At 30.9% G+C, this 20802-nt stretch overlaps 1 protein-coding gene across 1 annotated transcript in view; it reads left to right on the plus strand.

Annotated features, from left to right (window-relative positions):
• The window catches only part of LOC113388558 (GTPase-activating protein and VPS9 domain-containing protein 1-like), a 31270-nt gene extending 12245 nt beyond the window's left edge, over positions 1–19025 (plus strand). Inside the window, 16 exon segments of the mRNA XM_026625929.1 lie at positions 18–207; positions 278–419; positions 2127–2447; positions 5012–5126; positions 5199–5395; positions 5486–5601; positions 5997–6128; positions 8050–9083; positions 10294–10468; positions 10541–10661; positions 12016–12278; positions 12968–13179; positions 15249–15395; positions 15398–15633; positions 18889–18928; positions 18931–19025. Of these exon segments, the coding sequence (XP_026481714.1) occupies positions 18–207; positions 278–419; positions 2127–2447; positions 5012–5126; positions 5199–5395; positions 5486–5601; positions 5997–6128; positions 8050–9083; positions 10294–10468; positions 10541–10661; positions 12016–12278; positions 12968–13179; positions 15249–15395; positions 15398–15633; positions 18889–18928; positions 18931–19025 (3536 nt within the window).
• Positions 19026–20802: the final 1777 nt, after the last annotated feature.

Below are 20802 nucleotides of genomic sequence, written 5' to 3' on the forward strand. Positions count from 1 at the left end.
TACAACTGTTTTTTTAGAAGTGATGTCAGAACAAGAAGTTCTAGCTCTCGAACTACCTTCACATGAGCATCGTCACATGCAAAATAATTTATCAAGACTGAATCGTTTGAATGCAGTTGACGGTATCATTTTATCAAACGACATTGGTTTGGATCAATCGAATGCAACAGTTAGAGGTAGTGGTGTTGGTATCGAGAAAAGGACCAGGTAATTTGTATAAAAAACACTAAATGAATATTTATATATATCTAAATTCATGTGTTTTTTTTATTTTCAGGTTTTCCTTGTCGCACGAAGAAGGATCTTTAGGAAATGCTAGTGACAATATTGAAGTGGTTTCAGAAGCTGCAAGCAATCATTCTGTAGCAAGTTCTTTGGAATTGGAACACGAAGATCAAAATGATAACTTGTCAGATATGGTAAGTGAAAAATAAGAAACTTAACTAGTGGTGGATGGCATCGTGCCTTAAGGCAAATTGCTGGAACTTCCCGTACCAAAAAATTAAAATTTAAACTAATGGGGCGCATGGCATCGTGCCTTAAGGCAAACTGCTGAAACTTCCCGTACTAAAAATTATTATTTTTTAAAAAGATTAACATCTTTGAAAAAAATTTACTTTGAAAAAATTAGATTTTTGAGAAACTATAAATTTTTCACGAAAATTTACTTTTTTAGAAAAAAAAACTTTTTGGAAAAAAAATGTTTTCTTTATTTTGAAATATTTTGGAAATTTTGAACTTTTTTTCAAAGCAATCGTACTGCTTTAACTGCATAGAGACGTATATCGAAGCCCGTAAGCGCCGCGCCGCCGTCTAACGGATAAACATTGGTACGGAACCCATAGGAATGTAAACAAAATTTATATTTATTGTTAAAATCTCTATAAAATATCTGATAATTTGATGTGCATATGTATAATGATCATTTTAGTCCGTTAGTGACATTTTTTTTTCACTTTTTTATCAGATCTCCGAAACCGCTAGACCTGCCTTCCCAAAAAATTCCTCATTTCGTCAATACAAATGAAATGTTTTTTGAATCATACAAATCGGACGTTCCGTTCTCTCAAAAAATCAATTACCATTTTTGGCACTTTTTGCCCCGTATCTCCGACACGGCTCGACCTGCCTTTGCAAAAAACAAATCAGCACGTCTCCTTATCAATACGAATCGAATGTTATTTGAATTATTCAAATCAGTTGACTCGCGTTTCTAAAATCATCGACGAAAATTTGTATCCGCACAGGCACACACATACATCCATTTTTTCTAAGGCATGCCAAAATCTTCAGAAACCTCTGAAACGTAATTATATGCAAAAAAAATTATTTTTGATTTCTTACGATTACTGTAACTTACCCTACGGGAAGTTAAAAATTATATTCAGGCATCGTAAACTAAACAACAGTGCTCAAAAACAAAAAAAACTTGCTACGAACAAAAATATTTTTCGTTAAAGATTTGATAATATGTACTTTGCTCTCTTGAAAGCGACGTCGCTTGATTTAAGACCATGTCTGGTTACACACCTTTTGCCTTCTACTTTAAAATAGCATCGATAAAAAATGCCAAAATTTACTTGTTTTTGATATAATGGTGATGGATTTTGTTTTCCTAAAGAGGCGTCCATTAATAACGTGATCGATTTTTAAGGATTTTGGACCCTACCTTGGTGATACGTGGTGATATTTACAATTACCTCCCATCCCCCACCAAATATCACGTGTATTTTAAGTTGAAAGAAAACAATTTATATATTTTTATTTTTGTTGAAAATATTTGGATTTAAAAAAATATATATAAAAAATAAATACACGTGATATCTTACTATATCCCTCTCTTCCGCACGTGATATTTTGTGATTTTTTATCAAACCCCCGCTCTTCTTAAAAACCTCACCTTTACGCTTTACCTCTATTTCTTTTTTTTTTCGTAGACTTCTGCAAAAGTCTCCGGCCGTATAAAAAATAAATATACTTGTTATCTTACTATACCTCTCCCTTACCCACGTGATATTTCGATATTTTTGTCAACCCTCCCCCTCCGCTTTTCCAAAAAACCTCACCTGATTAATGAACGCCCATTAAAAACTTTTAACCTTTACCTATTTTTCTTTTTTTCCTAGACTTCTGCAAATGTCTCCGGCCGTGGTTCGCCAAATATTTCAGGAAGGGACACTCCGTCCTCCCAAGTTACTGAAGGCGGCGGCGGTGGCGGCAACAATCCCAATAATAATAATCAAAATGGCGGCCCGAACCAGAACGGAGGCGGCGGTTCTAATCAAAATGGCGGCGGATCCGGTTACGGAAACAATCATGGCGGACCGGGACCGAATGGCGGCGATTCGAGGCCGAATAATAAATTTGGCGGAGGCGGCGGAGCGAAGATTTTAAAGCAGGCGAGGAATAATGATATACAGGACAAGTTTTGCAAATTCGAGATAAAGGTAAGAAGATATCTACATATATATAAAAATAAGTCGGGTTTTAATATATAACTCCAGAACGCTCGAACCGATTTCGACATTTTTGCATTCGTTGGAAAGGTCTCGGGCTCCGCAAGGTTTATAGCTAAGAAAATTAGTGGTGCATGGCATCGTGCCTTAATGCAACTTGCTGGAACTTCACGCACCGTAATTAAAAATTCGAGTAATCGCATTAGTGAGAATTATCAGAATTATGCTTGGTTAAGTCAACGAGCAATTCTTGCCGCAAAGAATAATGATGTACACGCATTGAATTTCACCATTCAATCAAATATTGCTGGCGATTTGGTGACATACCAATGATTCCGACTGGTTTTCCGTTTGACTTCAAACGATTGCAATTTCCAGTTCGCAATAAAAAGTCGCAAGGCCAATCGCTTAGTGTTTGCGGGATAAATTTCAAATAGATTATTTAGAAAATCATTGTTTTTCACCTGGGCAGTTATACATTGCGTGTTCACGAGTTGGGAAACCATCCGCTTTGTTTGTGTTATCGTCAGACCAAAAAACAAAAAATGTGATTTACCAAAGAGCACTTCAATGAACCGGATAATTTGCGGAATCACTTTCATTTACTTAGAAAAGTTCAACTAAAAAACACTTCATTTTTGTAATCGAAATAAATTCATTACTGTTGTGTAATAAAATCAAATTTTTCTTTTTCAAATATAAAACAAACAAACAAAAAATTTCTTCATATTTCTCACGAAGCTATCTGGTGGCGAAACGGAGTTCGTCGGTTTTGCTAGTTGTATATATATAGTAAATTTAAAATAGGTTTACATATGAAATTAATAGAGTCTGCTTGTATTTTTTGTTCAAATTAAATTGATTTGTTTGTCGTTTATTTTTGTATTATATTATTTAGTATTTTGTGATAATTAGCAATATGTAAAATTAGGATATTTCATCTGTTCGTTCCGAACGTTTTATTTGTATTCTTTAGTATAAGCCAGATTACATTTTAAAAGTTAGAGATAATTGTTGTATACACCTATATAATAAATTTAAATATCTCGTAGGAACGTTTTTTAGGTAAAAGACGAGTATTTAGCAATGTGTGAATTTGGACGTTTTCTAACATTTTTTTGAATAACTTGGACATTTTTTCCGGCCGCTATGTTTTATATATTTCAGTAAAGAAATAGATAAATTTTGCTAAAATTTGGTGTAACCTATTATTCACACTGGCATATTAAAATTTTGAATAATTTGTAGTTGAAATGCGGTCGTGTAGTGTAGTGAACAATTGCGAAAAATAACCTTAGAACATTTGTTTAGTTTTATTCAAATGACTTTTAATTTTTATTTTGGATATTACATTTTTTTTACATTAGCAAAAACAAGATAGAATTTGATTAGAATCTTATTATTAGAGTTTGATTTAGAATCAAACAATACTAAGAGATGAATTTTATCGCTAGACCAAAAAGGGAAAGATAATTATGTAAGGTTGAATTCTGTTTTCAAATCTTTACCCAACCTAAGTTCTAGTAGTGAAAATTTATTACTCTAACGTGCATAGTTTTATATCAACATTTATAATTTCATAAATTTAACATTTTACATCAAAGAAATTTCTATTTTTTATAATACTCTAACCAGTACGATCTATTATAACATTTAGTCATTTTCATTTTCTATTTATCATTATTTATTTATTTTTTTATTTTATATTTAATTTGATTAATTAGCAAATGGTGAACGAATATTGTTTTGTTTTTATATTAAAATGAGCTTTGATAAAATTGATATAAATTGATATGATTTTGTATATGTCGGTTTTACAAATATTGTGGACTTAGTTTGCAGGTAGTCATTGAATCTACTATCTTAGATTTAGAAAAACTAACATGTATAAAACATTTCTTTTATTTGCAAAAATTGTAATTGAAAATCATTACAACAATCCAATTACAGATGTACTTGTATCTGTATTTACCTTTTTTACTTATTTTCATATGAAGATGTAAATGATATAGTAATAATTTTGTTGAGGCCCTTATTCCAATTTTTCAAAATACAGTCATTTGAAAAATTATTTTGCATTTAAAATTCTGCAGATTTTGTTTGATTATGAACCTTTTATACCAATTTAGATTTTTTATTGGCACTTAATTCCATTTTCAATTGTTACACATTGACATATTTTGTACTATTATGTAGATTTAGATCTAGATAAAAGTTACAAAATTCTACTTGAAATTGTTTTTTATACTCCAATATTGAAATTTTGAATAATTTGTAGTTGAAATGCAGACTTTAGTGCTTTGAACACTTGCAATGAATGATCTTAGAACATTTTTGACTTTTCTTCAAATAACTTTTAATTTTCATTCTGAACGTTATAAGTTGCTTGCATTAGTAAGAACTAGATAAAATTTACTAAAATGCAGTAAAAACTGTTTCATACACTTTGATATTGAAATTTTGAATAATTCGTAGTTAAAATGCAAACTTTAAAATTTTTATTAAAGGATTTTAAAGGATTTGGTACATTTTTACATATTTTTTTTACTATACAGAAACTGTTGGAAGGCGATGAAACTGTGTCAATAATATCCGATACCTGGTCCACTGATGTTTTAGCATCAGATTCTGAAGCTGTTGAAACCAGCTACGAAAGAAGTTATTCAGGAGGTAACTATTAAATTACATTCTCATATAAATGCTACATAAATTATATTCTAATATATTATATTCTTCTTTTAGCCCGTAACCACCATCAACCAAATCAGCAACAGCTCCCGGTGCTGTTGGAAAGAAATAATCGAATAGTTTTAGCACCTCCTACTTCAGACAGAGACAGGGATCGAGAAAGACAACCTACTGATGTTGCAAGCGATGCTGCCAGTGAATCTGCTTGGTCGACTGATGTCTTGGCAAGCGATTCAGAAAGAACAGCCGAGGTAAGATGATAATTGATATATATATATATATATATATATATATATATATATATATATATATATATATATATATACATAATTTTTTTTTAGATCGACACCGATGACTGTCACAGTGTTGCTCGATCTGATACAGATACAGCAAGATCAGAAGTAGACATCGATAATATTATCGAGAATCAAGCTTCTAACCAGAATTTACCAAGAAGGTAGTCTTTTTTTATTTAACTTAACTTTCCTGAAATTTCAATTCTTTCCAAATTGTCATTTTACAAAATTATTTTCTTTCAAGCTTTCATCTATTCTCCAATATCATATGTTGAAATTTATATAAAAAACTTTTTATAATATACAAAAATTATTTATATAAAATTATTAATTAATAAAACAAATCAGCAGTATGTTTATGAGAATTTAATTTGTTTATTATGTTAATTAAATAATTAATAATGATACATATAACAAGATAAAATAAAAAAGTCAATTATTTTTCATAAATACTAATTTAGTTGTTTTGTGGGGAGATGAGTTTGAAACATATCAAATTTTTATTTTCCTTGTATTGAATGTATTATTAATATATTATAATGTTAATTTTTTTCAGATATCCGAGCCCACTTTCACCTCTAGTTAATATAAGTCCAATATATGCTCCACAAGCTGTTCGGAGAGATATTAATGTTGTCGAGAATTCCAATATGGAAAGTCCACTCTCTGATGGCAGTGTGCAATTGAGGTGAGAGATATATTATATATTATAATATATTTATTAACTTCACGAAGAATAGGTTCATGTTTTCAACAGAAATTTGATTTTCTAATTTTTAACTTCTTGAAGGTGAAGTTTGTTTTTGTGAGAAAACCTGATTTGCTAATTTTGTGGTTTTTTGAAATTTGGAAAAAGTATGTGTGTGTATATGAGCCGATTTTTTAAACTTTATCAACGTTTGTTCAAAAAACTGTTGAATTGTCGATTTTAATGATTTAAAAGCTATTCGAAAGATATTTTATTCGGGAATCGTGCTGATTAATTTTGGACAAAGATTGGCCAAGCTATTTCTTAGTGATTAAATGTTGAAAAAATTTGTTTGAAGATTTCGAAGTCTGAAGTAACATACTAAAATGTTATAGGCCTATGATAAGAGGTTATTAATTTATAAAATTTCGTCAAAGTTTAGAATTTACGATTCTAATCTATAAGAATGTTTCGTAGGTAGCTACCGATTGCAGTTAAATAAAATGCATTTTTAGAAAAAAAAATTCAATATAGAATTTCAGTTTGTCAGTAGTATTTTGTTTATTTTCTAGAATGGTAGTAGTATCATCAATTTTAAAATGTATGTTGAAATTCAATTGGTTTATTAGTAGATTTTTAGTTCTCGTTTTGTAATGAAATTTGTTAAACAAGTTAATAACTTCTTGAAGGAGAAGTTTACTTTTGTCAAAAAATCCGAATCGCTAATTTTATATTTTCTTTTTATATCTCTATGAGGACTAGCGCTTATCAACTTTGAGCGACGATCAGCCAAGCCGTTTTTTTGTAAATAGCAGAAAAGTGAAAAAAATTTCGTCTTCGTTTTAGCCCCCCAGTTCTGAATCGATTTTGAAAATTCAAAAACCGTTCGAAAGATATTCGTTAGAAATCGACCTGATTAGTTTTTGGTAGAGATCGGCTGGGCCGTTTTTTTTGTAATTGTTTAAAAAAAAAAAATTCGACGGTTTTTATTAATTCTTTTTGATGGTAATTACCATAGTCTTATAGATCATACTAAAATATTACAGCTCTACGACAAGTCGTTTGATTTTAAAAATTCGTCAAAGTTTGCAAAAATGAGTATCGTTCTTTTGGCGTTTGTCAAAATTAGAACTTTCATCGACGTTTGCTTAAAAACGCCTGAACCGATTTTAGAAATTTAAAAGCCATTTGATATATCTCGATAAGGACTATCGTTTGTTAGTTTTGTGCGACGATCGGCCGAGACGTTTCTTTGTAATTTGAAAAAAAAAAGTAGTATGAGTTTAAATGATGAACTTTTCGTCCACATTTAAGCTCATACTACCGAATCGATTTTAAAAATCAAAAACTGTTCGAAAGATATTAGTTGAGAATGATACTGATCAGCTTTAGGTAAAAATCTATCAAGCCGTTTTCTTGTAATTAACTTTTTTTGGCGATATATATCATGGTTTTATAGAACTTACTGAAATATTACAGCCCTACGACAAGTAGTTCAATTTTAAAAATTCATCAAAGTTTTGAGAAAATGAGTAGTTTTAGTTGGTCTCAATGAACATACTAAATCATTAAAGTCCTACGAAAACTGGTTAAATTTTAAAAAAAATGTTTTCAATTATGTGTAATAAATCCACTCGGAATACTTTTAATCACTCATAAGTTAAATTATTTTTTTATTGATTAAGTCGATTATTTACACATATCGGGAAGTTCATGTAACTTGTCTCAAGGCAAAATACCAATACCAACTAGTTTTTTAGTGAAAGCTATAATTTTATTTTCGAAATAACAGTTGAACATTTTACCTAAATACTAGAATCTTAATGTTATTGATGAAGTTGATAATTTTTACGTATTGGCAAGTTTATGTAACTTGTCTAAAGGCAAAATGCCACTTACACCTAGTTACTTTCGTTTCCAGAACTAGAAACAGTAGTGCTTCAAGCATCGGCAGCAACCGCCCCAGCGGCGTAAACGGCCTCTCATCATTACTATCATCAAACCCTCTAAATTCAACCCTGAACACCTTCGATTCAGACTCTGCATTTTACAACAAACTCGAATCCACCAGCAATGCTAATTCAAATCTTCGATTCAATCCTCGGAACAGCATGACCAACAACGATGTGTTCCATTCGATGAACTCACCATTCGTCTCTGCCATGGCCACCACTGCTCGAGCCAACGGATTCATGGATGGCTATCATAGTTTTGATAACGACAGGAAATTTTCTGATGACATCACTGATTCTGCGGAGAGAGGTTTGTTCAGACCCATACAGGATGCAGGTGTACAGGATGGTGGATTGTTGCAAGGACAAGATCCTGATTTGATTCCAAGAGATCCTTTATCCATAAGACACGGTGATTCTTTGGAAGATGGTTTAGCACAGAATTTCAACGTCACTGGACGTGGAGGCAGTGTATCAGAATACAGAAGAAGAACTATGGAGTATGTGGATTCCAATGCGAACAACCAAGACTTGACACCACATTCACCAGGTTCGAACGAGGATATTTTAAACAACCCTCTAGAGAAAACATCTGATTACAGCACTGCTCGGAGTGACTTCCAAACCGATAGTTCCACCCAAGAAGGCAACGTCCTGTCCAATCTGGTATCACGCATTACCATAGTATCAGAAAGAAGAGTGACTGTCAAAAATGAAGGTATAATTTCCAAACCAGGGACTTCTACAGGTGCTATTCCGAAGAGCATAAGCTTCGACAGCACTGCTGATAAATACCATCCGCATAGAGATTTTGATGTCAGACGAGGAATGGGAAATATGTTTAATAAATTGAAGCAAGGTTTTAAGTCGAGGAGAGGCAAAGGTGGTAGGAACGATGCTGAGAGGTATGATGAATTTGAAACAAGGGGCAACAGCAGACGACAGATGGGGGGAGTGGATGATATGGAAACCAACGACAGCAGGCCTGTTGTAAACAATCAAGGTAATAATAACACTTGCCTACAAATTTTTTTTTTTGTTTGGTGCATCAAATGTTAGAGCTGATTCTTATAGTTTTTTTTTGCGCTGATTTCAAATCTGCGAACCATTTTTTTTTGTATCAACTCTAGTTTGGAACTTGGAAAAAAATTGCCGAAACCAGGTTCATTGTAGGTCGTCACGGAAAAGAACTTTTCTTTCACAGTGTCAACTAATGTCCTAACTAAGGCCGAATGGGTCTTGTAAGTTTGTATGTACGAGTAGGCATATCTCATTAAAATAACATTCTGAATTGTATTACTAATTTGTACTTTCAATTCTTATATATTATATATATCATATCTTGAAAACTAAAGCTCATAGAAAAAAACCAACGTCATTTTTGAAATCAGCGCTTCAAATATACTTAAAAACAGCATTAAGGGGGTCTTCCTATGTGACGGCCTGTTTTTTAGGGATATTTTAGGATTTTTTTTCTACGACCAGTAAATATTTAGAGCTTCAAGTTTTTTATCATTTATTAACACATATTTGGACAGTATAAATATAAAACTTCAGCTAAAAATATTCAGTCAAACAAGAGTTACAGCGCTCTGAACACCCCCGCCTCGAAAAAAAGAGCTCCTACTTTCTTTATCTGAAAAAATAAAAAATAAACGGCGTTTTAATTTGTAGGCTTAAAAGCACGGAATGACCTATAATCAAATGAATATAAAAAAAATTGGATTTTTGATAGACAGTTGAAATAAAAGTTGCAAACCAGGCGTTTTTTTTTTTTGCTATAAAAAAATCGAAGTTTTGAAAATAGTTCATTAGTTCGACTGATAATAGTTCATTCCATGCGTTTAAATATATTGAGTGTGCCCTGTAAATTTCAAGTAATTCGGTCCAGTCGTTTCTGAGATACAATGGAGGAAAGTTTGAAAAACACAGTTTTGAGAAAAACGCGTTTAAAGTTTCTAACTGCCAACTCAGCGCTCCGAACCGCTCTTTCTTTTATCTGCTGTATCTTTAAAACGACTTCGAATTTTCTAAAATCGCTTTACTACCGTATTCTAGAAATGTTAAGGGAGCAATTTATGAAAAAAAAATCGATTTTTTCAACCCATCACATAGGAAGACCTCCTTAAAATCGTTTGCACCATTTTCTTTGTTGGCCTGTGTAATCATAATGTTAATAAATTTTAAATAATCGATATTATATATATTTTTAGATACCACTGAAGACATTCTGGCAAAGTATCGAAGAAAGATTTCGAGTTCTAGTGAAGCTGCAACTTCTGGTGCATCAGACTCGACAGGAAGTGGCAGTGGAAGTTCATGTTCCAAGAAGAATAATTTGCGACACAATGACAATAATAATATGGATTCAATTTTAGATAAACAAAGGTATAAATATACTACATTAACTATATGCTAAACCAATTAGTACTATTTATTTTTTATTTCATTTTTTTTCAGAATGCGTAACAGTATATCAACAATGGAGCCTTCTTCTTGCAATTACGAAGATGCGAAACATAAACTCAGGCTGGTTCTGTCCAATGTGGATTTGCAAAGTGTAGACTTCAATACGAGCTGTGTGAGTATATAGTATATTATATATTTATATTACGGATACAGGATTAAATTCAGTAATTACAAAATATAAATTATCTTAATTGAATTAATTACAGTAAAATACAACTCTAAAACAATATTAGGCCTAACATTAGTATTATGTAATGCAATGACGTGAAGAAAAAATGTTATAATATTGAAATATGGTTCTTCTGATGGTAAAATAATTTTTTAAATATCCGAACCGCAATTTTCATTTGAGTCCAATATCTGGAAAATAGTAATTAAGGGCAGTATCAAAAACAAGAATATAATATGAAAATAATTGTGATGATAAAATACTTAGGATAGAAAAATGTTAAAAGTGTTAAAAAAATTTTTTTCGACGATTTTCATGATTTTTTTTGACGGTAGATACCATAGTATTCTAGATCATACTAAAATATTACGGCCCTACGACAACTCGTTTAGCTATAAAAATTCGTCAAAGTTTGCATAAATTAGCATCGTTTTTTGGCTTTTGTCAAAATTAGACCTTTCATCGACGTTTGCTCAAAAACGCCTGAACCGATTTCAGAAATTTAAAAGCCGTTTGATGTATCTCGATGAGGACTAGCGTTTGTCAGTTTTGTGCGACGATCGGCCGAGCCGTTTCTTTGTAAATTGAAAAAAAGTGTTAAACTGTTCGTCCATATTTAAGCTCATACTACCGAATCGATTTTAAAAAATCAAAAACTGTTCGAAAGATATTAGTTGGGAATGATACTGATTAGTTTTAGGTGAAAATCTACGTTTTATTTTACTAAACTGTTGAAAAAGAAATTTAAGCCGATTTTTATGGAACTTGGCGATATATTTCATGGTCTTATAGAACTTACTGAAATATTATGGCCTTACGACAAGTAGTTTAATTTTAAAAATTCATCAAAGTTTGAGAAAATGAGTAGTTTTTTCGACGTTTGTTAAAATTAAAATTAGACAATTTACTTGGTATAACGATAGACTTAATAACTTGGTCTTAATAAACACACTAATCCATTAAAGTTCTACAGAAACTGGTTCAATTATAAAAAAAATATTGATTTGTGAAAATTTTCTTTTAGAAAATACCACGAGTTAACATGTTCGTTCAGAGGCCCACGGAAACTGGTTCTATTATAAAAATGGTTGAATTGTGAAAATTTGCTTTTAGAAAATACTGTTAAGCTGTTCGTTCGTTTTCAAAAATGTGTAATAAATCCACTCTGAATACTTTCAATCACTCATAGATTAATTTATTTTTTATTGATTAAGTCGATTATTTACACATATCGGGAAGTTCATGTAACTTGCCTCAAGGCAAAATACCAACACCAACTAGTATTCTTTATTTTCAGGCTCTTTCTGAAAACACTCTAACAACTTTCCTGCGCATTCTTCTCTCTGAGTCTCACAGCACAAATCTAGATGATAATTCCCTGTCAGTGCAACTCTACGAGACGATGAGAAGTATAGAACAACTATCGAGATCTACAGGTCTCAATGGTATTCTGGATCTGTGTCGAGATCTGCAATTTGAATATCAGTCTAGATCGCTTTATGTACAATATTTGGTTAACACGAGAAGAGTTTTGTTGCAAACTTTGGCCTACTTGGAAAGGTAATGGAAATTGAATCTCAATAACATAATAAATATTAGTAATATAATATATGTATACGAGGTCTGTTCAAAAAGTTTTCGTAATTTTCGTTTTTTCAAAAAAATATTTATTTATTCGTCTACATTAATGTGGTCCCCTTCAAAGTAGTCCCCCCCAGATATAATACACTTATGCCAGCGTTTTTTCCAATTTTCGAAGCACCCTTGATATTCACTTTTTGATATGTCCTTGAGCACTCTCGGCGATTTTCTTCAATCGAGGAAAACCGCCGTCCTTTCATGGGTCTCTTCAACTTTGGGAATAGGAAAAAGTCACACGGAGCCATATCTGGTGAATTTTTGCACTTTGCAACACTTTATTTCATTTTTTACGCAAAATTTAATACAAATTCTTTGACTTTTTCAATTCTTCCATTGTAAAAATCGCCGAGCTCAGAAAAACACGTCGAACCTTAGCGACTACCACAGACAAAGTAAACAGTGAATATAGCTGAAAATTTCATCATACTTTAGGGGCATGTATACCAACACAATAAAAAAAAATTTTGACAATCAGACACTCCAGACCCGCGAAATTTAATTATTAGTAATTCCGGGTACTTTTTGAACAGACCATGTATATATATATATATATATATATATATATATATATATATATGTATTTATTATTACTATTTTTATTATTTTAGGATTTTAAATCGTTTGAACTCTGAGCGAACAGCATGTGATGAACATTTACTTCGAGTTGGTGTCAGGGCTTTCCTCGAAAGCAGAGAGCGAGAAATGACGACTTTCTGTGAGGATTTTTGTGCTTTGAGATTGTCGGATGAAAAAATTGATTTGCTGGAGACTTTCTTAAGAGCTATGCACAGTAGCATGCTGAAGGATGTTAATTGGCAAGGTAGGAATAATACAATAACAATAATCTTATATATAAAAATAAATAGAGCTCTCGATAAAATGATCCGCTAAAACTCGAAAACGGCTAAACCGATTTGGCCAGTCTTAGTCTTGAAAAATTTGTGCTAATCAGTAGGTTGTCGGAAGGTGAGATATTATATCAAAATCGCGTAGAAACTTTACATTCATAATTTGAACATTTTTGTAGAAGCGTAATTTGAATAAAACAATGGACAGTGGCTAATACGTCAAATGTCAAATGGTTTTGGCAGATTATGTTCAATTACGTTTAATAGGATGTTTTACGTGAATATTATTTAATTATGATTAAATTGTAGTAAGTGATTTTGTTTGTAGTTTTATTTGTATACAAAAACGTTATTGAACGGGCCTTAAGTGTTACTATAAACTCAAAATATCAACATTTTTGAAATGTTAATATGAAAATGCACTTTTTGGCGTTGTGGCACTCTTTTTTTGCAAATCATATTTTTCTCAAACACGGTGCTCTGAAAGATCTCATTTCTATAATTATAAACTCATTGATATTTATGAAACATTTATTTTTTATTTATGTTATTTAAATTCAGAACCTAAATTTGGTATCGATCAAAGGGACATTTTGTCGAATAACATTTTTCCAGTTATAATTTCTTAGAATTTATAGAAAAATAGATAGTAATATATGAAGGTCCGGGGTTAAAAAGCTCTACCACCGATGGGTCAAAAATAGTAAAGTTAAGCATAGTTTAACAATATTTAAAAGTAGAGGAAAAAAGATGTATAACCAGCTATAACCTTGATTCTTATTACTTTGCTATCGGGAGAAAATCCATAATAAAAGTATTTTCTTCCGTTGGTAGTTTTTTAGAATTAGTTAAAAGCGTAATTATTTTGTAAAATACCTTTGAAATTAAAATAAGACATTAAACCTGTTTGCCACCTGACCGTCCCAAGTTATCTCGTCTATAGGGTAAAAAAGTCTCGACAACAAATTGTTGAAAGACATCAAAAAAGCACATTTCTACAATGATGAAGAAGACTTTAATTCATTGAATATTACTTGAAACTTTTCAAAAAGCAGATCAAAGAAGAAATACTTATTCATTTTCTATCTCTCCTCGCAGAAATTTGATTTTTTTATAAGCTTAGTAGTATTATTTACAATTATACACAGAATCTAGAATTGAAAAAGAATCTGAAAAACTTGAAACGTAATCAATAAGTCGAAAGACCAAAAAAGACTTGGATTGAATGAATTATACCATGTTTTCTATAGAAAGTGTATAAAACTTCCAGTTTGATTGTATTGACAAAATATAGACAAACTAATGGGGTTTATTGTTTTTATAATACTTCATTGTATATAGCATTCAAACAACACATCCTTAGACACTTGAAAGCATTAATATTTAGATTCTCTAGAAATTGTTTAGAATATACCTTACTTAGCAAAACAACGTTTGCCGAGTCAGCTAGTATATATATATATATATATATATATATATATATATATATTTGCATAGTTTTATTGTCAATCAAAATAATATACATTTTTTTAAAACAATATGCTGTTGGTGTTAATGCTTTTAAGAGATTATCTCCTATGAGATATCTCTCTTTTTTTATTTTTGACTTTTTATTTAAGATCGTATGGCCATTTTTTTTTAAATCTTCGTGTGGAATATTCCTCGCTTAATTCTTTTAAATATATGTTTGGGTGACCTGGTAGTTTTTCGTGGTGTTTTTTGCTCCTTTCTTTTATCATTTCATTAATAGTTTTTATTTTTAGGTCTTTATGTAGGGTGTCATTTGTAACATACCAGGGTGCGTTCACAATGCATCTTAAAATTTTCGATTACGCTACTTGTATTTTTTTATATTTGAATTGATGTTACATAATTCTGATGTTTCTGTTCCAACTCTAGTTCTGAATAGTCTGTTTAAGTAACTATTCAATAGAATAAATATCTTGTGCGGCAAAGAATTTTTTATTTTAATGAGGCTCTCGTGCCATAATATATATATATATATATAAATATATATATATATATATCTATTACCCCTTAGCTGCCAGTGAAGAGCAACTCGCAGCAGCCACCCTCTGCATAGAACGCATAGTGATGAGCCGAGTCTACCTAAACGCCCTTTACCCCAACGGCGAAGGCGACATAGCCCGAGACAACGTCCTGCACGCCCACATGGAGCGCCTGTCTCGTGTGTCACGGTCAGTCATCGAGACCTCAGGATCCCGATGAGGCACCAGAGAGAGGCCCCGTGGCCCAGAAGTCAGGCGCTGCTCAGGCAGATGTCCGCCTATCGGGCTGCCAGGGACAAGGCGAGGTGCGTGGCCAGGTGTGTGACTTCGGTTATGCACGTGCTGGCCATGACGTCGCCAAGGGCCACTCCTTCGGCTGATGATTTGGTACCTGTTTTGGTCTTCATTTTGATAAAGGTAAGGGGGGAGATTGAGATATACAATAAGCTGTTTTTATAATTAGTGCAGTAAACGGAGAGGAAAAAAGGGTATAACCGCTGAATTTTTTTACTGTGCTCCGAATTGAATGAAATTTTGGAATTAGGTTCATCTTACCCTCAAGTTCAAAAGTGAAAACAATTCGGGTTGCGCCATCACCCCCCGGGGGGATGACACCCCTTCTCAATTGTGTAATCACATTTTTTCAAAATAACGTCGGCAATCGATAGAATAATTAATTATAAGAAAAAAATGTCTTCTATAGTTTTTCAAAAAAACTAATACTTTTCAAGTTACTGGCCACTAAAAATTCATATATTTTTGGCGTTTTTGTTCGTTTTTTTGCAAATATCTTTTAAAATATACATTTTAACAAAAATTATGTAATGAACAAAATAATGTCAATAAAAATCTTAATAAATCGGTATTACACAAAGTGTTCTAGGATAAATATTAAGCAAGATTTGAAAGAGCAAAATCGTTTTTTATTTCGTTCAAGATTTAATTGTTGTATTTAAAGCCATCTAGTATCAAGGTTTTACATTTTATGCATTTCGGTGAAATTGGGTTTTATAGTGCTCAACATAAGCTTTAAAATGAGTGCTCTTACAAGTTTTTTGCGTGTAAAATGAGTGAGCTATCATGGAAATAAGAAGCAGATACAAAGTTTTTTTCTTATAAATCATATGGTTTAATGAGTGCCATTTCCACCAGAATTAATGTAATTCACATTCCATCTAGAGTTCACTTCATTATAGACATCTTGATGGATCTTAGCAGATTCACTACTTTAGTACAAACTATTTTCAAAAAACTCACGATTTTATAAAAACTTTTTTTTCCAATTTTTTTAAAAATCGAAATTATTTTCATTATATCTCAAAAAGAATAAGAGATACGTACAAAAGCATATAGATAAAAATAAAAGGGATCTTTCTGGCTTTTTATTGTTTTTTATTTATTTTTTTTTCACATAAAAATTGACAGAGTTATAAATGTTTAATGACTGCGCGGCCACGCAAATTGGAAAAAAAAGTTTTTATAAAATCGTGAGTTTTCTGAAAATAGTTTGCACTAAAGTTGAGAAAAATTGAGAAGGGGTGTCATCCCCCCGGGGGGTGATGGCGCAACCCGAATTGTTTTCACTTTTGAACTTCAGGGTAAGATGAGCCTAATTCCAAAATTTCATGAAATTCGAAGCACAGTAAAAAAATTCAGACCTAAAACGCTCCGTTTACTGCACTAAATAACGTTATAAGTTTATGTTGCTAGTTAACTTCCCGTAGGGTAAGTTATAGTAATCGCAAAAAATCGAAAATGAAAATTTTTATATATCTTTAACGTTTTAGAGGTTTCTGAATATTTTGGCATACCTTAGAAAAAATGGATGTATGTGTGTTATATGTGTGTGTGTGCGTGTGTGTGTGTGTATGTGTATGTATGTGCGGACACAAATTTTCGTCGACGATTTCGGGAACACCGATCAACCGATTTGAATAATTCAAAAAACATTCGATTTGTATTGATAAGGAGACGTGTGTTTCGTTTTTGGCGAAGGCAGGTCTAGCCGTTCCGAGGATGGGACAAAAAGTGCTAGAAATGGTAACTCAGTTTTTAAGAGAAAACGGATCGTCCGATTTTAATAATTCAAAAAACATTTTACTTGTATTGACAAGATGGAGAACTGATTAAATTTTTTGGAACACAGGTCCGGCGTTTATGGACTCTCAATAAAAATAAGCTAAAAAGATGTCATTTGGCGGTCAGAAATTATCGTTAGACATATACACATCAAATTATTAGATATTTTATAGAGATTTTAATAATACGTATAAATTTTATTTACATTTATATGGGTTCCGTAATATCGTTTGCCCGTTAGACTGCAAGGCGGCGCTTGCGCGCTTCGTCTCTATGCGTTAAAGCAGTGCGATTCCTTTGAAAAAAGTTCAAAATTTCCAAAAATTTCAAAAATAACAAAAAAAAATTCATTTTTTTTTCCAATTCAGTTTTTACCAAAAATTAAAAATTTTTCGAATATCTAATTTTCTCAAAGTTTAAAAAAAAATCTTTTTTAGTATGGGGAGTTCCAGCAATTTGCCTTAAGGCACGATGTTACTTATGACCTCTTAATCTCTTTAAAGGTTTTATGGTTTCTGAACATTTCGGCATACCTTGAAAAAAAATCATGTGTGTGTGTATGAAAGTGTGGATACAAATTTTTGTAGACGATTTGGGGCGCACATTCGATTCCTATTGATAGGAAATAGTAATCGAGTTTTTGAGAGAAGGTAGCATCCGATTTGAATGACTCAAAAAGCATTCAATTTTTAATGATGGGGAGATTGGTGATTAGTTTTGGCAAAGACAGGTTCAGCCGTTTCGAAAATACGGAGCTAAATGTGCAAAAAATGGCAGTTTTGAGAGAGAACTTTGAGAGCATCTGATTTGAATGATTCAAAGAACTTTCTGCTTGTCTTAACAAAATAATTGATTTTGAAAAAAATTTTTGTTCCATTTTTTTTTTTTAATTTTTTGTATATCGAAAATAATTCAGATTTTATTTTTAATTCTGACTATAGTTCTAATATACTTTAAACAAATAATTTCAACTCTGCAATTCAGTTGATATAATTCTTATAAATATTAGACAATGTTACAATATTTATAATAATCTCAATATTTATAAATCATTCAGTAATCCTCGAACATTTTGTTACGGTACGGGAAGTTCCAGCAATTTGCCTTAAGGCACGATGCTACCCACCCCACTAGTTTTAAATTTAATTTTGACTAAAGTTCTGAAGCTCACTTACATACTTTAAAAAAATAATTTCAACTTTGCATTTCAATTTATATAATTCTTATAAATATTAGACAATGTTACAGTATTTATAATAATCTATTTGAAAATATTCAATATTCCTCGAATATTTTATTGCGGTACGGGAAGTTCCAGCAGTTTGCCTCAATGCACGATGCCATTCACCACTAGTTTTAAATTAATTGGGTTATCTTTTCTATATTATACATTTATATAAATCTTATCCAGAATTGAACCTAGGGGTAAATTTACGTGCTACAGTCAGTGGCGCCTCTATCGAGGACGCAAACAATTAATATTTATACTTCTTTTATGATTCATAATATTTTTTAAATTTCATTACTTTTAACTTCATGCAACTTGCCTCAAGGCAAAATACCACTTACAACTAATTTATATTTTTTCCCTAGGCCAATCCTCCTGCCTTATTGTCCACTGTCGAGTACGTAAACAGTTTTATGGTAACTGCTTGCAAGGAGCCGAACACTATTGGTGGATACAATTCTGTTCAGCAATCGAATTCATTAAAACCATGGATGATAATTAAAACACAGATATGTATATATTATATTTATATATAACTACTAATATTATTTTTATTACTCAGTTTATCATGAACAACCAAAAATTGTAAAATTGTAACAAAAATCTCAATCGTCCGTCGTTAGATTTTAACAGACATAAAGAGTTGATTATGAAAAATGAATTAATATTTTATTTAATTAGTGTTTAGCGAAATAATTTGTACAGGGCATTCTTGTTCTCCAAAGAGCTTGAGGAAGAGGTAGAAAAAATGAAGCATTTTGAAATTAAAATAAAATATTTAATGTGGGTCACAAGGATAAGGAACAATATGGATTTAATGGAAAGTAAATTGTTTCATAGCCAAAATGCTTCAAAAATGCGTTTGTTAGTTTTTTGGTAGATTTAGATTTATGTAGACGAGTTCAAAAAATCTATAAACATAAATAGACATTGTATTTATATATATATTAGGGTGGTTCTTAATATGGACATTTTCGAATTTCTTTGCTCCCAAGGGCTCAAACGCTTCCAAATTAATAAAAAACAATTCCCTAAAAATTTTAGCTCGTAATATTAACATTTAGATAGTCCGCAATTCAATTAAAAGTTTCGTATATTTATTATTAAGTAAATTCTTGCGCCATCTGTGACAGCAGACTTGTAATTTTGATGGCAATTTATTACTGATAATTTGAGTTTCAAAATCACCAATTAAATAATTTTTTTGTTGCAAAATCAATTTTGATGCCACGATGAATAAATATTTCGTTAAACAGTCCACATGGATTTAATTAGAGGTTAAGTGATTTATAAATATTTTTAAGTGTCAGTAGGCAAAGAAGTTAGAAAATGTCCATATTAAGGACCACCCTATATATATATATATATATATATATATTTGAAAATAATTAGCAGCCCATTCGCCAAATAATTTTTATTAATTATGCGTTTCGACACTTAATTTGTGTCATCATTACAAATACAATCTAAATTTAAAATACAATATAATGAATAAAAGTGTAGGAAAAATTAATGAAAAAATATATAAGTGAAAAGAAATATATATATATATACAAACCAGGATAAAACAATTAAATTAGTTTAATACAAAACGATAAAATTAGTTTAATTTTTTTTTAAATTCATAAGAAAATCGTCACATATTAGTAACACAATTAGTAAACACATAACTAAAAGTGATAATAAATAATAATTTAATTTTTTTTAAAATATATATATTTTTTAAATAATTTTGGTTTTTAATATAATATTTGTTTCTATTTTATATATCTTTTCATCAAATTCTATTTATTTGTATTTATTATATTGTATTTCAGGTTTGCTAAATGATGACACACATCAAACGTCGAAACATATAATTAATAAAAAATGTTTTTCTTTTGACTGTCTTATTATTTAGTATATAATTATATGTATATATGTATATATTTATATTAGATAGTAGAGTCTTGGATTTGTAAATATTTTGTAGAGCTTCAAACAAAGAATCCAAAAAGTAATAAAAACAAAAAAGTTTTTTTAAAATCACTTTTTTTTGATAAAAACTTTTTTAGTGAAAAAGTGTTAGTGTATAATCAATCATACAAGTAATAAATTCTGTTTTTTTTTTGTAAACCTTTTTTTAAAAAAACTTTTGAAATCTTGCTAATTTTTTAACATTTTTAATATTTTCCATTAATCCATTCATTTTTTTTTCGTTACTTCATTTTGATTATATTGTCACATTTCTGTACATTATTTTTTCCATAATTTTATGTCTTTTATATAAAAAAAAATTC

This window comes from Ctenocephalides felis, unplaced genomic scaffold (genome assembly GCF_003426905.1).
Source record: "Ctenocephalides felis isolate EL2017-DRISC unplaced genomic scaffold, ASM342690v1 CF-g0.4_SCAFFOLD_03572, whole genome shotgun sequence".
NCBI classification, from domain to species: domain Eukaryota; kingdom Metazoa; phylum Arthropoda; class Insecta; order Siphonaptera; family Pulicidae; genus Ctenocephalides; species Ctenocephalides felis.